This window comes from Denticeps clupeoides, unplaced genomic scaffold (assembly GCF_900700375.1).
Source record: "Denticeps clupeoides unplaced genomic scaffold, fDenClu1.1, whole genome shotgun sequence".
NCBI lineage: Eukaryota > Metazoa > Chordata > Actinopteri > Clupeiformes > Denticipitidae > Denticeps > Denticeps clupeoides.
Window position 1 is genome coordinate 747504 of NW_021629982.1, and position 25595 is coordinate 773098.

Consider the following 25595-nt stretch of genomic DNA (forward strand, 5'->3'; position numbering starts at 1 on the left):
CTACCGTCTGACTGAGCTAGCTCACATCCGGGGCTAGAAATGAGTCTATTATGAGTCTCTGACTCCCTAATTAAATGTAAATTTCAGATGCGCTCCTCTAGCTTGGCTATTTTTCCGTATTTCGACTAGTCTCCTACACAGGTAAAATCGTCACTACTGACGGAGTTCGACAAACTGTACATTTCACTAACTGCACAGGGGATAAGAGAGGGAGCAATAACTTACGTTTAAGTTTAGGTGATGCTTAATTTAGAGGAAATTCAGGAAGTCCTTGGAAGTAACACCAGCTCACACAAAACAGTGCAGAACTGGAAGTTTCTGTCGATGTTGCAATGTGCAAATGATATTCTGGCCTGTTCAGTGTAGCAACAAAACATTTATTTCTTTTATAGCCCAAAATCACACAGTATGTCTCAATGGGTTTGGCACTGCTTACCGCTCATTTACCGTATAAGCTCAACCTAACCTGAGCTAGACTTAAATCAATGATAGAAATTGAGCCTGAATCTTCCATGATTTACAGCTCTAATGTGAACTGGCTCTGTTAAAAGAGCGAGAAGGTCCCATCACTAGTGGAAACAATAAATCTTGCAGCAAGAAATTGGTACAAAATGCGTAAAACCATTTGCATTTGTTACAAGGTTGGTTGGTTTGTTTTTGGTTTGGTCCACAAATTGACAGTTGGTGTGTGCTGTGACAAGTTCCACCAGAGCTTGCATTACACTGAAAATGCAAAGTCACTCACAGGGACCTCACCAGGTCAAAGACACTGAATAACAAATGTGAGAATTCGGCTCATATACACTGTTATCACACTTAGTATGTTTTACACAATACATACTGTACCATTTATTGATGTCATGTGATGTGACAATAAAATAAATTTGATTTGATAATGCTTTTTTATGAAGGCTTGTTATGCCATGTCAGAAAGTAACATAGAAAAAAAAGGTTTGTAAACTGTGGTACACATGACTCTTTTGGTGAAAAATATCCCCAATATATTGATATTATTTAAGGACAGGTTTAAAGTGTAATGCCTGACAGTACAGAAGCTAATGAAATAGAAGACTGGTTGTAACTACTGTTTTTAAGTTGATCTGGATAAATATGGATATGTAAAGAAGAGGCATGGCTAGGGTATGAGGCGCCCCCTAGGCAGTGCCCCATTATAATATTAGCTGGCACATTCAGTGTGTATTCCTCACGCAGCTACATACAAACCTCGCACATATACTATATATTCCTCATGCATCTACATACAAACCTCACAAATCTACCATATATTCCTCACGCATCTACATACAAACCTCACAAATCCACCATATATTCCTCACACATCTACATACAAACCTTGCACATACACCAGGGTGTAGGGTGGTAGTGGCCTAGTGGGTAACACACTCGCCTATGAACCAGAAGATTCAGGTTCAAATCCCACTTACTACCATTGTGTCCCTGAGCAAGACACTCAACCCTAAGTTGCTCCAGGGGGGGGGACTGTCCCTGTAACTACTGATTGTAAGTCGCTCTGGATAAGGGCGTCTGATAAATGCTGTAAATGTAAATGTACACCATATATTCCTCACTCATCAATATACAAACCTTACACATACACCATATATTCCTCATGCATCTACATACAAAGCTTGCACATCCAAACTATATTCTTAAAAAATGTAATGTGTGATTTACACGAAATACTATGTGAATGCATGCACAGCAGAAGTAGTATGTCTGTGAGGAAAATTTCTATTAGTTTATTTTAAAAGAATTTTAAAATTAATTTCTAAAACAGATTTCCTGACTGTAAGCCTCATTGAACAACCTGTGTGTGGAATTTTTCCTTGTGCGCAGAAGGGTCAAGTGTGGGGGGTGTCAACTGTAGGGCCTGTCAAAGCCCATTGAAACATACTGTATGTGATTTTGGGCTAAATAAAAAAATAAATGTTGTTGTTATACCGGTACTGCAGCCTGCTGAGTGGCATTTAAGGTGGAACGGACAATTCAAATAAGGACCTCACTTCATGCTATTAATTAAATTAATGGCTTGACTCAGTGATTCCTGCCATTTTCTCAGCATGGGAAAGCTTATGTCCAGACATCAGGCGGTCTGTGTTGTTGACATGTAACCAACGGACACCACTTGACAGAGCAAGCGGAGAAACTTTCATTTAAATTCAGCAGAAACACAGTTTTTACCACAATAAAACATTAGAGAATTAGAGTTATATTTATGACCTTTGTCCCTATTCATTTTATGAAACTCGTGTTTTCACAATTCCTACCAAGACACCACGACAATGCATGAAAGTGGTGCAATGTTGTCACCATTAAATCAAACTCTCGAACAACAGTTAATGTGATTGGCTATAAACTTTGAAGACATTTGGTATTTGTGAAAAAGGCGCCATCAGGGAAGTTTAAAAAATGCAAATATGTAAGGTTATTTGTAAATACATTTTTTGGAGTTCGGAAATGCATTTGTGAACGGTGTTACATTTATTTGTAAGCCATAAAATATATTTTTGAATGAAGTGATTTTTTTAAACTAAACTATCTCCATATGATTGTAAGTGTGTGTTTTTGTGCATGATCAGGTCTGTGAGTGGATGCTTTACCAGTGGATGCTGTTACGGTGACTGGTTGACTCTCTCTGCCTTGAAGAAGTGCCACCAATCGTACGGTGTAGTTCACACCCAGACGCAGTCCATCAAGGTTGTATGAGGTTACATCTTTCCCAATCAGATGACTTGATTCTGATTCACCTGCAACAGTTTATTTATAGGTTGATTAATTTTTCATACCAGCATCAGTGTAAGCATAAGGCACATGTGCAAGGCAACTTTTTTTTTAATTTAACATGAACACAAAAGAACATGGCTTAATGTCAGGTCAGGGGCAACGTGGCATGACAGGCATGTGAAATGGGTGATTCCAGATCCATGACTTAATATATGGTATGGAGAAATCCAGGAAGTAAAATAAAAGTAAAAGTCAACTTTGTCATTTTAAACATAGTTTCCAGTATATGCCAAGACCACAAGACTGCCCCACCGAGGATGCGCTTGAAGTTTCCTGTGTGTGAATAATTTGAGTACCCATAAAGGAGAAATCCAGGACCTCAGTAAAGCTAGCAGTTTTGAATTGGATGGACTTTCATAGAACTTTTTGTTAAACAGAAAACCATAATTTTATAATTTTGTGACACTTGGGTCAGGCGCACCTGAGGTGTATGCCCTGATCGCGGCCATCTAACGCTGATTCCATCTGTGTGAACTTCCAATTAACTTTAGGTCAAAAATGTGGAGAAAAAGTTGATTGATTTATGACTCTTCTCCCCTTCTGTCACTGTGTAATACCATATGATTTATGGTTTTGTTTATAGGAATGGCTAACCTTGACATCTCTGCTCACCCTCACTCTATCCCTTCTGACAGGGTGACAAAACCCTGCTGCTGGACTGTTGGCTTCACCTATGGCAGACACCCTTGGTGGAAGGACCAAGCAAGCAGTACTAGAGGGTCGAAGAATGCAAGGTGCAGTGCGAAGTATAATAAGGGCTGTGAGGTAGGATAGTTCTACCATGTTTTGCTTTTTAGGCCAGCTCAGTATTTTGAATCTTATATGGGCAGCTACTGCGAGCTAGTGGAGGAAGTGTAGCAGAGGGATGGTGTTAGAGAATTTGGGAAGATTGAAAACCAGTCATGCTGCTGCATTCGGTATTAGTTGTAGAGGCTAGATGGCATTCAGAGATAAATGCTGTAAATGTTGTAAATATGTATTCAGGGGTAGACCTGCTAGAAGGGAGTTACAGAAAACCAGTTGTGAGATTACTACGGACTGAGTATCTGTGTTGATAGATGACGGTGGATCCTCCTGAAGGAATCTACATGAGCGAGAATGTTTGGTGATGTGAGTAAAGAAGGCTAGTTGGTCATCTATAGCTACTCCTGTTACAAAACAGGATAACTGTTTGTGAAACACTGTTTGCACCGAAATAAGGAAGACCTTGAAGCTTAGTGAATTTTCTTCAAAACCCTGCAGACTGCGAGGATTACAATTAGATGTTACCTGACAACCATGTTAGTGGCTATGTTTTTAACTAGGAAGAGCGTTGTGTACACCAGGAGTTATTTCCAGACAAGCAATTGTGTAAATCATTTCATGCTAAAGACTGGTATTTGCTCAGGAAAAAAAACATGGATAAAGCTTCATCACACCAGTTCAGAGCCATTCTACATATTGTGGGCCAGTGCGATGTCTCAAGATCATTACTATGTTTGGTAAAGAGAGGAATTCTGAGGCCTACATATACGTACGCAGCTGTAAGAATGTTAGTCGTGTGGTGCCTGATTCTGGAAGTTATGTTTATAGAAACCCACAAGACATGAGAGTGATGTACCCATGGAAAGACATGCCCATTTGAAGATTGACAAGTTGTTCAAATGGAGTGAAATTTTGGCCAGATACACTGCGATCAGATCAGGGTCCGACCTTATCAGTCGGAAGAGGAGGTTGAGTGTGACAGCGCCGCAACACACCCTGAATCACCACCCACCACCCAGTCATAGAGACCATGTTGTGTAATCAATGTTTAATCATAACTCTGTGTGCCTATGTAACCGGTGTCTGCATTATTAAGCTGCGTGAAAATGATTTAATGGATGGTTATGTCGTTGTGGATACATTACCTCTTTCAGTTACAGAAGACACCATTGTCATGTGTATTACATTTTTTTGTATGCCAAATCTTCTCATTCATTCTTATTTTCTTTATTTTCATGACCATTTACATTGGTAGATTGTCATTGAAGGCATCAAAACAATGAATGAACACATGTGGAGTTCATGCAAAAAAGGTGAAATAACTGAAAACATGTTTTATATTCTAAATTCTTCAAAATAGCCACCCTTTGCTCTGATTACTGCTTTGCACACTCTTGGCATTCTCTCAATGAGCTTCAAGAGATTGTCACCGGAAATGGTTTTCCAACAGTTTTGAAGGAGTTCCCAGAGGTGTTTAGCACTTGTTGGACCCATTGCCTTCACCCCAAACCATCTCGATTGGGTTCAGGTCCGATGACTGTTGAGCACATCTGCTGCAGCACTCCATCACTCTCCTTCTTGGTCAAATAGCCCTTACACAGTCTGATCCAGACTTTGCGTTTGCGCAAGTTTGCGTTCAACTAAATGCAAACCAGATGGGATGGCATGTTGCTGCAGGATGCTGTGGTAGCCATGCTGGTTCAGTGTGCCTTCAATTAAGAATAAATTTCCAACAGTGTCACCAGCAAAACACACCCACAACATCACACCTCTTGCTCAATGCTTCACAGTGAGAACCAGGCATGTGGAATCCATCCACCTATTCTGCGTCTCACAAAGACACAGCGGTTGGAACCAAAGATCTAAAATTTGAACTAATCAGACTTCCACTGGTCTAATGTCCATTCCTTGTGTTTCTTGGCAAAAACAAATCTTATCTTCTTGTTGCCTCTCCTTAGCAGTGGCTTCCTGGCAGCTATTTGAAGGCCTGATTCTCGAAGTCTCCTCTTAACAGTTGTTCTAGAGATGGGTCTGCTGCTAGAACTCTGTGTGTAATTTATCTGGTCTCTGATCTGAGCTGCTGATAACTTGCAATTTCTGAGGCTGGTGACTCGTATAAATTTGTCTTCCTTTCCTGGGTCGGTCCTTATGTGTGCCAGTTTTGTTGTAGCGCTTGATGGTTTTTGTGACTCCACTTGGGAACAAAACAAAAGTTTTTGCAATTTTCCAGACTGACTGACCTTCATTTCTTAAAGTAATGATAGCCACTCATTTTTCTTTAGGTTTAACAGTTGTACAATAGGACTGTTGGATGTGTAGTAACCTGACCTCTGACAACACAACTGATGGTCCCAACCCCATTGATAAATCAAGAAATTCCACTAATTAACCTTGATAAAGCACACGTGAAGTGAAAAGCATTTCAGGTGACGACCTCTTGAAGCTCATGGAGAGAAATTCCAAGACTGAGCAAAGCAGAAATCAGAGCAAAGGGTGGCTATTTGTTTTCAGTTATTTCACCTTATTTTGTTAAGTACATAACTCCATATGTGTTCATTCATTGAGAATCTACCAATGTGAATGTCACGAAAATAAAGAAAACACAGTGAAATGAGAAGGTGTGTCCAAACTTTAGGCCTGCACTGTACCTCTACAATCTTTGATTCTTTGAAATGAATTTTGTGTAATGAATGTGACCAAAACAGATGACGTCATTATTTAATGAAACAGTACCATACCATATTTATTTATAAAACACTTTAACTGAACAAAAGAGCTGAACAAAGTGCTGTATATTAAAATAAAAATAAAGAAACAAAAAGAAAACAGAATAATATAAAATTAGAGAGAAAATGCAGCAATTTGAATTAAACAAGGGGTTGAATGAAACAGAAAACATGTAAGACAACATAATAAAAGAGTTAAGAATGGACTGCCTAAGAAACCACATAAAACACTGCATTAGAACACCGTATAAGAACCATCTCACACTGGGTTAAACGCCAGGGTGTAAAAGTGAGTTTTGAAACAGATTGATTGATGGCGCCGGTCTGACACTGATTGGTAGGTCATTTCATAGATGTGGGGCGGCCACTGCAAATACCCTGTCACCTCTGTGCTTGTAAAGTGACCTAGGAACAAACAATAGTCTCTGGTCTGAAGACCTGAGAGAACGGGATGGAGTGTAAGAACGGAGTAGGTCTGATAAATAAGCTGAAGCAGAGCCATTTAGTGAATTAAAAACAAATAAAAGAATTTTAAAATGGACTCTAGAACAGAGAGAGAGCCAGTGTCGTGAGGCTAAGATCGGGTTTATGTGATCCCACCTGTTTGTTCCTGTGAGAAAATGTGCAGTTGCATTTTGTACTAATTAAAAGTCTGGCCGATGCCAAAAAGCAATGATCCCAAAAAGCAATGAAGGCAGGATGTAATGAAAGCGTGAATCACTGTTTGCAGATTTTGTTTGGAAAAGACGGGCTTGAGTTGAAAAAGCTGAACCTCAGCTGAAAAAGGCACGATTTTACAATAAAAACAATACTGAGTCCATTTTAACACCTAGGTTTGTAATCAATGAGTTTTCACAAGGGGCTAGGGAAGTGAGATCAATACGGGGGTCACCACTACAAAAAGCATATATTCTGTCTTACTCTCATTAAGACAAGGAAATTAAAGGCCATTCACATCCTTACATCAGTCAGACAGGTGAGGAGAGATTGGATAGCGTACCGCTTGTTACACTTAAGGGGAAAGTAGACTTAACAGTAATCTGCATAGAAATGAAAAGACATAAGAACACCCAGAATGGAGCCCTGTGGTACCCCCCACAGAAGTGCCATTAAAGATAGTCCTTAATAGAGAAGCAGAGGCTTCTATCGCACAGATATGATTTAAAGCATTTGAGGGATAGACCCCTAATACCCACCCAATGCTCCAGCCTTGAAGCAAGAATTACAAAATAATACAGTCTGCAGAATCATTTGCTAAAATAATGTTATTAAAAACCCTTAATAGAGCCAATTATGTACTGTGATGATTTAAACCCAGACTGAAAAACGTCCAGTATTGCACTTCTGTTCAAAAAGGGCTGAAGCTGGACATGCACTATTTTTTCAAGTTTGAGCCCTGTTTTTTTTTACAAGGTTTGAAGAACATTTGGGCTCCAGAACATATTCAAGGCTACTGCTAATGATGGAGAGGATAAAATGCCCCAAAGTTGGTAATGTCTATTTTTAAAAAGCAAGGAGGAATAATATCTAAGGGGGAACCTGAGGGTTTCATTTCAGCAACAAGTTGCTCTACAATGAAAGAGAGACTGGTTCAAATTGGTCAAACACTGCAACATTCAGGGGTGCAATTGATGGGTGGCCAAGAGGTGGCATGATCTGGGCCGTAATACGTTCCACATTTTCCATCTGCTGAATCACAGGATTTAGCAGATGCCTTTAACGGCTCAGGTTCCTAAGAGTTAAGAAAGGAATTTAGAGTGTTAAGTAGTCAGGGCTTATGGGAATTGCTAGATATTAGCTTAGAATAGTATGTATTTCTACACACATTCTATTCAATTTACCGCCAGTGCTCACGGACCATTTCAAGGGAACCCGGCAAATGCTGTAAATGCTGTAAATGTAAAAGCAATCTTTTTTCCATATTGGCTCAGTGAATTTAGGCGGACGAAGCAGAAGACCGCAGGCGAATGACCCAGTTTCAAAGAGGTTCACACTACGTAAAAGGGGCATGGAGGAATTTAGGATTTAAATACTTTCGCTAAGCCCCCTCCACGACACAGCGGGGGAATCAAAATATGAACGGTCATATGGCAGCAGTTCGGCAAGAGTGCTGGACTCACCACGAGACATCCAGGTTTCTGTCAAGCAAAGAAAGTCCAGAAAGTTCAAGTAAAGATGTCCTTGAGGATGTAGGTTTTATTCACAAGTGATGTGACATTCACCAAGCCCAGCCTGATAGACGCTGGGATTGGCATGGCAAAAATCGAGGAAGCCCGCAACAGCAGCCATAGATTCTGGTGATCAACTCCCCAGCAAGCCGAGGTTGATGGGATGAGCACAGAGGGCGAGAACTCTTTGGTGAAACAACCAGAGGAACAACCTGGAGAAGACTCCAAAAGTGTATGGCGGTCTTAAGTTAACACGCAGTAGCTATAGCACATAGAAAGTAGACAAAATAATAAAACACGAGTAGAAAGGGTAGCGACGGAGAGCAGGTCACTAACACAAGCATGAGTTTTTCATGGTATTTTATGAACGGTGCACCATAATGGATATTTAAAAAGCATGCTATTATATACCAGACAGCCAGGGGTCTTTTGGTGGTAAAACAAGGTTAAAATATACTGTGTTAAAAAAAAACAGGGGTCCGCTTGTCTAACAAAATGGTTTCTGACTGATTATTGAAGAGGATGCCTATATGCTACACAAACCCACAACTACAGGAGGAATAGAGTTACTGTGTACAATTTCAAGCAGACCTTCTTGACATGTTTATGTATTCAGAGGATAAATTCATGCTAACATTTATTGATATATTTAGAAAATTTGCATGGGCACATATTTTAAAAAACAAGAACAGAGCCGAGGCTATTAGAGCATTTAAAATCATTTTAAAGTTTTGTTCACAATAAAGATTTTAAAACAGTCTGTTTTCTGTCTGTTTGCAAAATCCTTTGTAGAAACCAATTGCTATCAATGGCTCTAAACAGAGACCAATTGGTAAGGCTTCTTATGAAAAATGGGTTTTGGTACATACAGCTGGCAACTAGTAAAAAAAAAAAGTGAAGTGATTGTCATTGTGTAACACAGCACATCACGCAACAAAATGTGTCCTCTGCTTTTAACCCATCACCTAAGTTAGCAGTGGGCAGCCATGACAGGTGCCCGGGGAGCAGCGTGTCAGGAGGGTACCTTCTGATTCGGTTTCCTTAACCGCTAGACCAAATACTGTTTATATAGGAGGATCACTGCATTGGCCTGGGAACATGGTTGCAGGAACAATCGGGATAGTGAGGATAGTGGAACTTCTACTCCTGCACCATAGAGAGCATCCTGACGGGAAATATCTCAACCTGTTTCGGGAACAGCACCATGAAGGACAGGCGAGCCCTACAGAGGGTGGTTCGATCAGCCGAACGAATCATCCGTACCAAGCTCCCTGACCTTCAATCTATCTACAGCAAACGGTGCTGCACCAGGGCCAGGAAGATAATGAAGGACCTCACCCACCCCAACAATGGACTCTTCTCTCTGCTGCGATCAGGGAAGCGCTTTCGCTCCCTGAAGTCCAACACAGAGAGAATGAGGAGGAGCTTCTTCCCGCAGGCTGTCCAAGCTCTCAACAACAACAGTACATAGAACTCATGCACTTTCACCTCCAATCACTCCGGACTCTTTTGCACAAAACCACTTTGCACAAAACCACTTTGCACATAATCACTTTCCACAAAATCACTTTGCACAAAATGACTCTGCGCTTTTTAGGTCCTTACTGCTCTTTCTTTTATGGCTCTTTCTTCTTTCTTAAACATTGTAAAAAACTGTAACTCATTTGCACACCTTCACCCTACCAGTTACACATATTTTATGTTAAAGACGTAAAAGTGTAATACTTGGTTATGTTTGCAATATTTGCATATTGGTTCACTGTTTACTTGCAACATTTGCAATACTGTGGTCTGTAGCAGTTGCAGAAAGCATTTCACTGCACATCATACCGTGTATGACTGTGTATGTGACAAATTTGAATTTGATAGTGTCCAAACAAGCACAATCATCCTAATCATTTGGATGGCCATGATAAAGTCTTGATTCTAAAGCTCTGTATCACCTTCTTGTGACGTGGTGCAACAATAAGAACACATCAGCACAGAAGCAGTAAAATTGGAAACCCGTGAACCTAATGAAAACAAGACATGACAGAGAAACCTGGCAGTGGAACATATGTTTATGGTTGAAATTGCTGATTTTTTTGGTGTGGAACAATCAGTTATTAGGAACAATCAAGGCACAATCTGTATAAAATGGGTGTATGTATAATTTAGAAATTATGGATATGATGATTCTATCTCTGTGATGTGTGCTACACACAGTGAACCTGATAAAACATGCTTTTTTGTTGTGTTGCACAATCACTGTACTCAATATGACATTCATATCCATAATGTGTATATGTAACCTTTGGCCACAACTGAATATATTGAAGTGTGTTCTGCTTATATACCTGCAGTGTTCCAGTACACTCTGTATCCTTCTGCTGTCCTGACGGACCTCCAAGTGACACGTAGTCTGCCAGGTCCCACCTCCAACACGCGCACACCCTCCACTTTCTCCACTGGTGTTCCCACTGCACACAGAATGACTAGTGTCATAGTTCACTTAAAGATTTAGATAATAAATAATACAGTCACAACAGTAACATTCCCTTTATTGCTGGCCTTCACCTACACACATAAACACATGACAGTACATACATGTGGTCACTCGTACAGAAACAGGCGAGCCCTCTCTGTTCTGGACAATGGCCATAACCTGCAACTCATATTCCACGCCCCTTTCCAGACCCTCTAGGTCAACAGAGGTCACGTCACCTCTGACAACTCTGCTGCTTTCCTCTCCTCCTAAAGACACACATAAGTACAGTATGAGATAACACACTAATGTGCACAATTTAGCACCAGTATCAAAATGAGACAATTATATTACGAAACTGTGCAAATCTTTTCGTCAGTAAAGGTTTTAAAGGTTTTACATCTGAAAAAGTGAAAGTGGCAACAATTTCTGCTTATATAGTGATATATATTGGTCTCTCCCAACTCTGACAACTAATTAATTACATTTACATTTACATTTACAGCATTTATCAGACGCCCTTATCCAGAGCGACTTACAATCAGTAGCTACAGGGACAGCTCCCCCCTGGAGACACTGAGGGACACAATGGTAGTAAGTGGTAGTAAGTAATCTTCTACAGGCAAAAGTCTACAGCTGGAGAACACTCTCTTTCACTCTACACACACACATTGTTTCATGAACATAATGATTATAGAATATCAATACATTTCTTAACATAAATTTCATGCAGTTTGGATAAACAGTGGTTTTGTTTTCACTAGTTTGCACAGTATATATCAGCAAGAAAGTAATCAGTGAAGCTACATACAGGAACCGCTTACCATCTGTTCTTTTCCACACAACTCGATATGATGATGCCCCCTGAACTCCAACCCAGGTCATCCTGTTGACCTCACCTTGAGACTGCAGCACCTTTAGGTCAGTAACCATGGCCACCTCATCTTTGGCTGTGGTAGATAAATCAGTATTGTTTACTGGACTGTGGACTGTTTTACTTGAGGGTAAGCCACAGAACTGCAGAGAATCAGACTCATCAAGATATCACTTAGCTACATTAACCATTAATTTAGTGACACCCTTTGAGGAAAGGTACCAGTTCTGGTGCTGACTGTGGCTGCAGTTCCCTCTCGTGAGCCAATCAGTGCAGAGACGGACACACGGTAGGCAGAGTCTTTCTCAAGTCCCTCAACTGTGTATGAATTGACACCTGTGCCCACTGTCCGTGAAGATTCGGCACCTGAGAGAAAAAACACCACGCCATTGTCAAGTTGTTGATATTCAGGTCAACTGAGAGCATTTAAATGTTCTGCATTACCATCCCCACGGCGCCAACTGATTTTGTAGCCAGTTGCTTGGGAAATGGGTGCCCAGGTGACGCTTATCCTCTTGGAAGTGATGTTAACGATGTGGAGGCCTGCGATGCTGAAGCCCAGTGTTCGGGTGGTGACACTGACCTCTTCACCTATCTGCCCATCCATCAGAGGCGCCACACCCACAACGACTGATTCATCAGGCTGCAGCCCCTCCACCGTGAATGCTGAGAAATCAGGGCCAACCTCACGAGCCTGTTCTACACCTAACACACATTTTAGCAATTGAATCAAGGATAGAGTATAAACTGTATTTAAAAAATTTACACAGTTACATAAAACAACACTGTCACATACAGAGTCACACTGAAACAATGCATGATGCAATGTCTGTAGAATCTTGCATACCACTTTCTTGTTTCCAGGTAATCCTGTAGCCTGTTGCCTTAGCAGCCCTTGTCCAGGTGAATCTGACTTGTTGGCTGTTGATATTAGTCACCTGGAGGTCAGCCACCCTTGGCACAGATTGTTCTACACATCAACCATGATTCAAAACATATTCAGTGTACAGTTTATTTCAGCCATGTCAGTTATGAAACATTTATGAACACAGACACATTCCTACCTGTTTTGATGTAAATAGTGACAGGGTCTCCTTCTATGTTTCCCACCACAGCTGTAACACTGACTCTGTAGGACACTCCCTCAGTGAGGCCGCGTAAGTCAAGGGCCGTCTGGTTGGCTAGGATACTGTTTTTATCCTCTGATCCAGCTGGAGTGGGAAGAGTCAGGTGATTCAACACACACCAAACAATTGAACACAGTGGCACACAATTGCACACAGACAAAACATGATATGAGGAGCAGCCAGCTATAAGGGCAAGTCAATGTTGGCATGTGAATGTGTTCTGGGTCAAAGGTCTTTCTGCTTTCCTGACACAGAGATACACACACAGAGGGAAAGCAAGCATGATGTTAATTGCATACCCACTAAATATTTATGAATACGTTTATTTAGCTTGAGTTGACACACGTCCCATTGGATACAGAAAATTCCTTATGAAAACTTATTTTGCCACCCCCCCCCCCCCAAAAAAAAAAAAAAAGATTTGTTGTAGATTTGTTGTAGATTTGTTGCCTCACCAAGATTGTTCAAGATCCCTTCACAATTTTAAATCATAATCTTACATTTGGAGTGATGTTTAATTTACCCTTAATCTAGAATATCTGAAATGTACTGTACTTGAGAGACACCATCTACCGGAATCAAATTCCTTGTATGTGCTTGCACTTACTTAGCCAATAAATATGATTCTGATTCTGAAATATTTGAAAGCAACCAATTGTCCCACAATAAGAGAGGTCTATAATTTTCATCATAGATCAACTGTGGAAGAGTCAAGCAACATCAGTGAGAGACAGAACATCAACCTGTTACTTCTTCTTTCTATCCTTCACTCATTATTTGTATTAATAGCACCTGTTTGAACTCATTATCTGTATAAATGTCACCTGTCCAACCCTTCAAACAGTCAGACTCCAACCTCCACCATGACCAAGACCAGAGAGCTGTCTTAAGGACGCCTGGTCCATGACCTGAAGAGAGCTGGGGCTGCAGTAACAAAGGATACTGTTAGTAACACACTATATCATTATGGATTAACATAATGCAGTGCTCTAAAGGTCCCCATGCTTAAGCCAGGACATACATTTTACATTTACAGTATTTATCAGACGCCCTTATCCAGAGCGACTTACAATCAATAGTTACAGGGACAGTCCCCCGGAGCAATTTAGGGTTAAGTGTCTTGCTCAGGGACACAACGGTAGTAAGTGGGGTTTGAACCTGGGTCTTCTGGTTCATAGACGAGTGTGTTACCCACTAGGCTACTACCACCCTGACATGTCCTGGTCAGTCTAAACTTTGCAAGACCATCTAGATGTCACGTTGCCACATGTCCGTCTGGCCCACAGGGGGCGCAATGACTACCACAGCCTTGTTGACAGAAGTAATCACACAGAAGCCAGCATATAACCAATATGTGTAGATGTGATGCTCACATCTACACATATACATTGCCAATTTCCATGCTTCACGCCAACTGCTTTCTACTGACGACCTTTTTTTGATTATCCCTCAACGCCCATGTTGCTGACACTGGATGATCCAGAGGAGGACTGGGAGAATGTCATGTGGAGGGGGAAGTTGCATTCCAAGAACACAATACCCACTGTGAAGAATGGGGTTGGAAACATTATGCTTTGGGGCTGCTTTTTTGCAAATGGAACAGGACAATTGATCGGTTTTAAGGAAAGGATGAATAGGGCCATGTATTGTGAGATTTTGGGTAAAAACCTCCTTCCATGAATGAGAGCATTAATGATAAAACATGGTTGGATCTTGCAGCATGACAACGATCCCAAACACGCTGCCCAATGAAGGAGTGGGTAAGTAAAAAGTATTACAAGGTTCTAGAGTGGCCAACTGTGGAGAAGATCTGGAAGATCATGGAAGAATGGACCAAAATACCAGCTATAGTGTGTGCAGACCTTGTTAAGTCATACATTGAAACATTTGACCGATGTCTCTACCAACCAAGGTTCACATAAGTATTTAGGTGAACTTTTGCTATTGACCAAATATTTTCTGCACCATTTTCTACAATTTTTTTTAACATTCTTGCAGTTGAAAATTACAGACCTCTCTCATCTTTTGAAGGGGGACAACTTGTTCAATTTGTGATTGCCAAATGCTTTTTTGCCATTGTATATATTGTGACAGAAATGACAAATTCAGAACCACCCAATGTGGGAGTCTGCTGACAACACAGCCTGAACATGCATTTGCGACAGCAATGAGAATGAATTTTAAATGAAACTGAGACATAGAATTAATTGTGTACCCAATCTCTACACCAAAATGAACACAAACAGCAAAGATTCACTTAAAGTAAATGCAGTATTAAAACTGTAACAATGCACTTACATTCAGTGTTAATGACGAGGATGAGATACTGTGTTGCTCCAACAACACCATCCCAGCCCAAACGCACATAACCACGCAATGACTCCACCACACGCAAGTTGGACACCCTGCCGACTTGCTGACCAGCTGTCAAAGAATCAATTGGCTTAATCAGCACTCTGATTAGAGATGCATTGTATCTTTAGAGAGTATCAGACTACTGTAATTCGTTTAAATATATACAAATAACCCTCAAAAATAACATTCACATGGTTGAACCTAACTTTCTCCTGTTGATTTATGATGAAGAGTTTTAGCAGCTAGAATACAAATAATTTAGTCCTGCACACTTCCTAATTTTTATTAATTTTATTCTATAGGGCATTATCAGCACAAAGAACATGACTTGGAGTGTTGCACCAGATTTGCCCACATATACAATGTGGAAATCTACCAGGTGAGTAAACGGGGAAAGAATACAGAAAGTCCACAACACCACTCAGAAGCTTGTATCAGCCTATACATTTGAGTGTGTGTGTGTGTGTGTGTGTGTGTGTGTGTGTGTGTTTGAAAGCACCTGTAGGTGTTATGGACACCGACGTGGCTTCTTCATGGCCCTCATACAATGTGTACAGGGTGAAAATGTACTCAGTTCGTGGCTTGAGACCTCTGAGCTTGTAGCTGGTGGTGCTGGCTGGGAAGGGCTGCCTCAGAATGCTGCCTCCTGTGGAAATAGAAACACATGGACTAAGGAGTTAAAATTGACAGTAATCTATCCTTTGACATTCACTGCTATACCCGGCAACATCACTGCCTCATCAATTAATTCAAAATGATAAAAGAATAGAGAAAGATGAAGGTAGTGGAAGGGATATGATATATTAAGTTCAGGTCAAAGTAATATCAGCAAGAGTACTCATTCCACCTGCATCACCACTATCTTGCTCTGTCACTTTCCATCACTTCCAACCATGTCCCTTCCACTTCTAGCAGAAATTATTGCCACCAAAAACATTTTGATTCCCTCACTGATGCCATAACACCACTTTAAAGAACTGCTTCCTATTGTAGGATTTGTGGTCCTTGTTATAATTAACATTAATCTTGTTATTCAGAATGCTGCTACATGCATTGTATATTCTACATGCAGGTATGAACACTAGTGTTCCTTTCATTGGCCTCAAGTGCATTTGAAAATCAACTTCAAATTCCTTCTTTTAAGCTACAAATGTTTAAATGGACTCCACCCTACATTTCGGAGCTACTTCAACCATATGTACCCTCATGATCACTGAGGTCAGCTGACTTTGGTAGTCCTGAAAACAAGGTTCAAGCCTAGAGTAGATTGTCATTTTTCAGTTGTGGCTTCTATTTAAAATTTTTGAATGACTGCTTAAATGTTTCTTTTTATTCAATACAGAGTGACCTAGTCAAGCATAGACAGTGTTCAATTCAACTTAGTTAGGCTATCCTAGTTAGTGTACTGGGCCACTATTGCACAAATGTCATAACAATATATTTCTATACCAGTTGGTCAATGCTACCGTCTGCCAACTGTTTCTGTTTGTTCTTTCCGTGGCACTAAATCAAGTGCCCAGACCACCTAACGAGTCCAATAATGAGCCAACTAGAGGAGATGACCCAGCACCACAGCCACGACTATGATAACGGTTAACGGCTTCAGGGATCTTCAAATGGACCACTAGCATTATAATAGACATGCAGTATAGTAGACCATATGAAATATGTCTATAGAGATATGTGAATAGATATGTGAATATGTGTATAAAAATATGTGATCATGAGGAACACTGGACTAAAACCTACTCTGCACTGTCCAGTACCTCCAAGCATGGACAGATGCTGTATACTGCACATTGAACTTTCCAACCTGTCATGGCTGCCCACTGCTCGCCAAGGGTAATGGTTTAAATGTAGAGTTTTTTGTTGCGTGTCACCTTGTGTTGTGCTGCATAATGACAATAAAGTGTTTCATAATGACAATCACTTCACAGTGACAATCACTTTCCCTGTTTTCTTTCAGCATTTTGCTTAAAATCAGAAAAGTTTTGTTCAACAATTTTAGCAGATATCTCATTCTATATTAGTTTCTATGCAAAAAGTGTAATGGAAATGTTACCTTCTCTCTCTCTCCACTCCAGCCTGTATCCTCTGGCGGTCTGGATATGGTGCCATGTTAGTAGAATGGAACTGGTACCTGTAGGGGTGGCCTGGAGCACCTGCTGTTCCAAACGCTCTGGATCAACACAACATCTGTCAGTATCATTGGGCACAAGAATATCCAAATTTATCAGGACAAACAAATTATGAGTTGCTGATGTCACAGAGTCGTTGAACACATTTATTTCATCACACAAACCCGAACTCACGTACACACAGCTAAAAAAGAAAACATTACACATACACAGAATCAGTGTTAACTAATTGGAAGAGACGTTCTCAGCTCCTGCCTCCTTAATCCTCTCCTCGCTCTTGCAAGGGTACCAATCCTGCGTTCAGGGCAAAAGGGGAGTGGCCCACACAAGTCACACACATGTGACAGATCCTCCCCATCAGCCTCATGCAAACCCCATAAGCATTTAACACACAGTAGACCCCATACGGTGACATCAAAAGTTAATAAGATAAGAGGACAGACTTAAACAATGTAGAAAAAGAAGTGCTAGTATAACAAACAATGAAATATTGTCAGAACAAAAACCAAAACAGAACAGTTACAACAGACATAAGTCTCCAAACACCTCCTTGAACAGTCACCTTATCGTGGTGGATGAGTTTGAGAGTCCTAATGATCCTAGGAGCTATGTTGTCTGGTGCACTTGATGCCCCTGGTAGGGTCTCCCATGACAAATTGATAAAGGGTGAGACAAAGAACAGTTCAGAAGACCTTTCATGGAAGGAACAACAAAAAGCCCATGTACAGAGGGTTACCCTGGAGCCAGGCCTGGTAACTTCCCTGCACCTTCAGATCGGGGAATGGGTCCTGACTGTTGTTTGCGCTTATGCGCCAAATAACAGCTCAGAGTACCCACCCAAAGGATGTGTTCCAACTATAGGGGGATTACACTTCTCAGCCTCCCTGGAAAGGTCTACTCCAAGGTACTGGAGAGGAGAGTCCGGTTGATTGAGGAGGATCAATGTGGTTTTGGTCCTGGCCGTGGAACTGTGGACCAGCTCTTTAGCCTTGCTAGGGTGATTGAGGGGGCATGTGAGTTTGCCCAACCAATCCACATGTGTTTTGTGGGGCAGGGGGCACCCTATGGGCGGCGCTCCAGGAGTATGGGGTGGATGGCCTTTTGTTAAGGGCTATTCAGTCCATGTACCAGAGGAGCATGAGTTTGGTCTGCATAGCCGGCAGTTAGTCGGACCTGTTCCCGGTGAGGATTGGACTCCGCCAGGGCTGCCCTTTGTCACTGGTTCTGTTCATATTCTGTCCTATATGGACAGAATTTCTAGGCACAGCCGTGGTGTGGAAGGTGTGGAGTTTGGTGGCAAGAGAATCTTGTCTCTGCTTTTTGCAGATGATGTGGTCCTCCTAGCTTCATCAGGCTCTGACCTTCAGCTCTTGCTGGGTAGGTTCGCAGCCGAGTGTAAAGCGGCTGGGATGAGGATCAGCACCTCCAAATCTGAGACCATGGTTCTCGTCCGGAAAAGGGTGGCTTGCCAACTCCGGGTCAGGAGAGAGGTCCTGCCTCAAGTGGAGGAGTTTAAGTATCTCGGGGTCTTGTTCACAAGTGAGGGAAGAAGGGAGCAGGAGATCGACAGGCAGATTGGGGCAGCTGAACTAATCTGTCATGGTGAAGAGAGAGCTGAGGGGTGGGCTTAACCAAGGATTCAGTTTTGAGGCACCATTCTCTTCAGATGCCACCAGATTTTATGTTGTGGCGTGAAACGAGTCTGCCGTAAAAAGATCAAGCAATGATTATGAAGGAATGGGCTGCCATCAGTCAGGATTCTGCCCAGGGCATCAAATGGGCTAGGGCCGTCCCTGCCACTACTCACAAAGAAGGAAGGTGCAGAAACAAGGCATATTCAGGATTGAATTAAAAAATAAGCAAGGCACAAGGGCCCAAAAAAAAAAGTTATAGGACCACAGTAATGCAGCAGTCTGCTGCCCAACCGTTCCTTTTAACAGGGCCCTAATCATGAACCCCAAAACAGTTGTTGTCAGTCTGATCAGTGCACCGGTGAGCCCTGTTGTCGGTACAGGCATGCAGATTGAATTATATACCACAATATATACAGTGTACCATCTATGGTTAAATTTATATCTACCTAATTTTGCAAATTCTTGCACATCATACTGTACTCTTGGTTCGCCATTTGTATGTGTACAGTAAACAAAGATTTAATTGTACATTGAAATGTAATTTCAATGAATGCTTTGAAACCTTGAATCCTTTGAAAGAGTTCATTTGTTTAAAAGTTGTCTTTGTCCTTTTTATCACTTCACATTTCAATTTGTGAAATCCAAAGGTTAGTGAAAGTTAACTTCACTGATCAGCAGATCCTACTGCATCAGGTATCAAGTGAGAAACAAGAATTTCCTTTTTTTTAAATAAGGTAATTTACTCCCTTAGGTGCCAGACAGCAGACAGACAGACGACTCATAGTCTAACATCCAGCTACAGCATGTTTTCTTAGTCCTGTGCATGTATTTACCTATTCTGAACCTGGCTGTAGCCGCAGGCCCCTCTATGTTCTGGTCATAGAGTACAATCACTGTGATAATATACTCAGCATCAGACTGTAGTCCAGAGATATTGTGAGAGTCAGTTGTAACCTCCAGTGTCTGCACATCTTGACCTGGGGAGGGAGATTTGAGTTAATATTCTTAAAAAGATCACCATGAGGTGTTAAATGAAATTAAGCACTTAACCAAGTACCAGTCATTAAAGTCCTCTTAAAAAAAATTAAACATTAACCTTCTCAAAACAACCGTTGACTGGGTCATCAGGAAAAATAGCAAAAAAGTTTGTATTCACATTAATGTAGGAACTGCCTCCAGTTCCTGCATGTATCCATATAATGGGTCACGCCTATGAGCATAACAGTGCCAGCTGATTGTGACAAAATTATTTTAACTACAGGCAATCCAGTGATTAAAAAGACAAGGGTTAAAGAAATTTAAAAAAATGAAGATAGCTATATAGATACAAGATCCTCTTGTAATTCGCTTTGTATAAAAGCGTCTGCTAAGTAAAGTAAAGTAAAGATACACATATCAATAGAGAGACAAAAATGTACTGTCAAGGCCAAAGGTTTTGAGAATGACACAAATACTTTTTAAAGTTACTGCTTCTGGATTCATTATGGCATATACTCCAGAATGTTATGAAGAATGAAGAGATGAATTTGCAAAGTCATTCTTTGCCATGAAAATAAACTTAATCCAAAAAAACATTTCCACTGCATTTCAGCTCTGCCGCTAAAGGATCTGCTGAGATAATTTCAGTAATTCTCTCGTTAACACAAGTGAGAGTATTTATGAGCACAAATCTGAAGATCATTCTGTCATGCTGATTGAGTTACTCTTTGCATAAACTTGATGTAATTGTCAGTAAAAGCCTTTGAAACATAAAATGTTTGTAATTGTAATTCAGTGCACCACAGAAACAACTGACAAAGATCAGTATTTGTGTCAAAAATCTTTGGCCATGATTGACTTCATGAAGAAAGCGGAAATAAATTATGTTTAATTTAAATATTGACTTTTGAAAAAAGGTTATAAACGTATGCATGGGGAATTATATATGTGGTTAAATATATATGTGGTTAAAAAAATTAAAGAAACAGTCACAATACTTATAAATAACATTATTTATGTTTTTTCCTTAAAGCAATATAGACTCAAAGTATTACAATATGATTCCTCCAAATAATGCATCAATCTTATCTCAACAAAATATAAAGTGTGTAATGTGTGCCACTGACCTGCCAACGGACCCCAGACTAGGCGATAGCTCCTGGCTCCACTTACTGTTCTCCAGCGAACACTGACACTTTGCTCTGACATGGTCTCTACAGTCAACTGCTGCACTGGCTTCAGGCGCACTAAAGAATCATGCGAGATAACATGAACAGGTGAGATCTTTGGTTTTTTTTCAGCATCAAGTGTAAATTCAAGTCACTTAATACTGCACACCTGTTTTACATGCACTTGCCTTCACACTTGTACTGTTTACACTCACACTTACTAAATGTATTATACATTTATATTCTTATTTTAATTTTCAGATGTGTATAGTCTTTTTGATATATGTACACACACACACACACACACACACATGTGGCTTGTAGAAATTATTCTGTCAAATTGTGTGAATATATGGTCTTAAAATGAAGTATAGTATTATGAGAGGAAGCTACTGCGGAGGACCATCCTGTCTCGTTACACCACACTGCTTCTCAAGTGGAAAGACTGAGTCTGCTCTCAGACATGCCTGAGCGGAGAATTAATGCTCCCCTGAGAACTAACCTGATATTACTCACAGTACATCTGGAAAGTATTCACAGCACATCACTTTTTCTACATTTTGTTATGTTACAGCCTTATTCCAGAATTCTACACACTACACTCCATAATGACAATGCGGTTTTGGCAAATTTATAAAAAAAAAAAAAAAAAGATAAGTATTACATAAGTATGAATATACTTAAGTATTCACAGCCTGTGCTCAATACTTTGTCAGTGCACGTTTGGCTGCAATTACAGCCTAAATTTTTTTTGAATATGATGCCACTTTTATGGAGATTCGTCTCAGCTGTGATTGTTCAGGGCTCCATTACCAGGCTGATGACTGATGGCCGTGTGCTAAGCAGTGCCCAGAGTGGTTTCCTCAAGTAAATGTTTTTAAAATGAGGTGTTGTGAGTAGAATTCTGAGGAAAAAGAATTTAAACAATTTTGAAATAAAGCTGTAACATAACAAAATGTGGAAAAAGTACTGTGAATATTTTCTGAATGCACTGTATGTTCAATGTGCTACCCCTCAGTTATTAACAGGTAGTCAGTAAACAGTAAATGGAACAGTAAATGCTGTCAAGAAATTGTGGGTAATGATGTAGAGCAAGCGCCAATATTGCATTTGCCAGTAAACAACATCTCTCCCTTTCTGCAAACTCACATTCCTCGATCTCAACTCTGGCTATATATGAACCATCATCAGTCGAACAACAGTCTATCAACAGTCTAATGCCCTTTACCAGATAAGACCTGTGTGCAAATACAAGTGTGAGTATAGTTAAATTAGAAGATGCCAGATTTTTTATTATACACATTTTATTTATTAGTTTACCCTCATTACCCTCACAGTTTACACTTGTTTGCAATATTTAAACTTCCCGATACTAGACCCTTTGCCTGTGTCTCGACTCTCTCTCTCCAGTCACTGTTCTGATGTGCTCACAGGTGGTCTCATATATTTACATTTACAAAAACTTGGCATTTTAAAAGGGGGTTGCACATTTTTCATATCCATAAATAGTATATCCATATACCCAAAAACTACATGTGTACCTACATGTTCTGGCTGTGAGCGTTGCCGGGGCAGCGGAATTTCGAGGGAACAGTGGGTAGAGACTGACGACATACTCTGTGTCTGGTTGCAGCTGCTCCAGAGTTGCAGATAACTTGTCAGCAGAAAGTCTTTGTTCCTGAAGCTGAGAAGCTTGCTGACCTGAGGGCCAATCATTGCATAGACACAAATACACAGTAAAAAAAAACACATTCTTACTGTAAATAGTATTAGTTGCAATGACTGTAATCCAAATAATTAACACTTTTGCTCTAGGCAGTGCATTCCACATCTGCAGGTACATTGCCTCTACAACTGGACCTGTCTTCAGTGTTTTTTTTTTGTGATTTCTACATACTGATCTAGTTACAACAAGTGAAAATCATTCATAAAAATAAATAAACTAAAACAAGAAAAGGGACATTAATATTGACTTATAAAGCAGGCTAAAGACAGACCTATAATTTCCAATTTTCATGTGGTATGTCATGACGAAGCAAAATGGTTTTGAAATGAATGGGGAAAAAAAAGAATAATAAATTAGAGGGGGATAATCATGAGATTGTATATTGAGTTACACAGGTATACAATGAGAAATGTGGCCATTTCTTTTTGCTGTGAAGGCAGCAATCTCTGCTTCTCTAGACCACTATAAGTTAGACAACGGGGATGGTTTCCAACAGTCTTGAAGAATTATGCTAAACACTTTGTTATCCTTCACTCATATTAATGAGCATCTCATGAATTGGCTTTTGATGATGACAAAACAGCCATAAAGGTAAAGAGAGGCAACTCTGCATACTTCGCTTTCTCCTGTGACAAAAATACTATATGTTTCTTGGATTATTACTATATGTTTCTTGATTCTTCAAAATGGCTCCATCTTCAATCCAAACCTTTGACTGGTACGTAGTTTATAATTATTTGCATAATTATAAATCTATATTATTTACCATACTGTCACTCATCTTAACTTCCCTTAGTGGATGGAAGACTTAGGGAGGAAAAGAAAAATTAACATTTATTGCTGAGGTTTCACAATAAGGCGTCTAAGACAGGCCAACGGGGCCCCTCCTACGGGCACCTGGTGGGCAAAGATGGCCAGTTGGTACCCATAGCAAGTCTCGAAGGGGCTGTGTCCAGAGAAAGAAGAGACCTGCAGATTGTTGGCCAAGTTGATGGTCAGACACAAAGCACCTCAGGTACCCAGCTGTTGGTTGCCACTCTCCCTCTAGCCATTGGTTTGAGGATGATTGCCAGAGGAGAGACTGCAGGAGAAACCAATGATGCGGCAGAATGCCTTCCACACAGCTGAGATGAACTGGGGTCCCCAGTCAGAGACGATGTGCAGAGGCGAACAACGTGCTGAAGGACCAGGTCAACAGTGGCAGAGGAAGGAACGATGGCCATCTTGCCTATTCATAGGAGTTGTATCACCTCGTTTCCTCGTTGCTCCCGCATGGAATCATGTGATAAATTCAGCAGCAAAGGCAGAACAGGGGCACAGCCCTGGAACACCGGTGCAGGAAGACATCTTTTTGTGAAGGGAATAGGTGTGGGAAATGAGAAAGTGCTGTGGCTTGCGCTCAGTGGACCGAGAATGGTGATCATGGCCAGATAAGCGAGGAAGCCCGGGAGGTCATTGTTACAGCAGCCTACATGGGTGGCACCATCTAGATTCCTAGCAAATTTTCTATAATCATAATGACAACAGACCTTGACATACATAATATGCTTCACAAAAAGAAGATATACTTTGCTTATTCAAGGTTATCCTTGTGTGCCTATTCAATTTACATTTACAGCATTTATCAGACAGCCTTATCCAGAGTGACTTACAATCAGTAGTTACAGGGACAGTCCCCCTGGAGCAACTTAGGGTTATGTGCCTTGCTCAGGGACACAATGGTAGTAGGTGGGATTTGAACCTGGGTCTTCTGGTTCATAGGCGAGTGTGTTACCCGCTAGGCTACTACCACCCTATTCAGTCTGCTCGACACACTGGGTGTGATGTCTGGTTGCCCGCGGGCTAGATTTTAGTCTGCCATGCCCCCTGCGATTAAAGGGTGCGGCTCCCTGCTGCTAGCCAAAGTACAGGATGTTACAGCATGGAGAAGATCTTTTTCTTATAAAGCTCTGCAGTTGTGGAACAGCTTGCTGGTCAGTATTCTGGATTCAGACACAGTCTCAGTGTTTAAATCTAAACTGAAAACACATCTCTTCACTCTGGCCTTCAGTTAATGCTGTTCGAATGCTACTGAGGTTAAAATCTCAGACACAGTGTCAATTATTAAGTGTTCAAACTATCTCAGTTACTTGTTAGGGTACCGGACCACTATTAAACTAGTGTACCATAATGTTGTCAACAAAATCTATTCACAGATACTAATTGATACTAAAACATAGTATCCCATTACCAATTGTGATAATCCCCGTTCTACCTGGAGGACCCAATGTTTACATGAGAGACAAACTTTAAATATAATTCTGCAGCACAAAGCTTGTTAGAAAATGTAAAAAGCAAGAGCACTATTTGGAAGTATCTTAGATATCAAAGAGAACAGCATGACAATTTAGCAACGTGTTTGAAAAAGCATCACTCCAAATGATACAGTTTTGAAGTTGTAATTCAAACAAAATATCAATATTTTAATTGCCACAGTACTGCAATACTTTTGAAGCAAGTTAAATATAAGAATTGCTGTGTCTGTTTCTTTCTCCACTTTGTACAAATTATGTAATTTCACAACATGCATATATTCATCCATTTGTTTATTTATGTATTCAATTATTTGTTCGTTTTTTTTAGCTATTTGTCAATTTACATCTATTGTGTTTGTTTCGAAAAATAGCATTGAGTATCGAGTACCATTC

General features: G+C 40.5%; 1 protein-coding gene across 9 annotated transcripts in view; it reads right to left on the minus strand.

Moving 5' to 3' along the window:
- col7a1 (collagen, type VII, alpha 1) overlaps window positions 1-25595 on the minus strand; it is a 135888-nt gene that overhangs the window by 92551 nt on the left and 17742 nt on the right. For 8 of the 9 annotated variants that reach the window (XM_028967217.1, XM_028967216.1, XM_028967215.1 and 5 more), the window contains 14 exons: window positions 22728-22883; window positions 21141-21260; window positions 19869-20012; window positions 17326-17442; window positions 15763-15909; window positions 15207-15332; window positions 12846-12992; window positions 12629-12751; window positions 12226-12486; window positions 12004-12147; window positions 11732-11857; window positions 11030-11176; window positions 10780-10902; window positions 2622-2768 (listed from right to left, as the gene is read on the minus strand). In XM_028967217.1, coding sequence (XP_028823050.1) covers window positions 2622-2768; window positions 10780-10902; window positions 11030-11176; window positions 11732-11857; window positions 12004-12147; window positions 12226-12486; window positions 12629-12751; window positions 12846-12992; window positions 15207-15332; window positions 15763-15909; window positions 17326-17442; window positions 19869-20012; window positions 21141-21260; window positions 22728-22883 — 2028 coding nt within the window. Of the gene's footprint in view, window positions 1-2621; window positions 2769-10779; window positions 10903-11029; window positions 11177-11731; window positions 11858-12003; window positions 12148-12225; window positions 12487-12628; window positions 12752-12845; window positions 12993-15206; window positions 15333-15762; window positions 15910-17325; window positions 17443-19868; window positions 20013-21140; window positions 21261-21995; window positions 22060-22727; window positions 22884-25595 lie in introns of those variants that run through there. The other variant, XM_028967224.1, reaches the window with a different exon arrangement.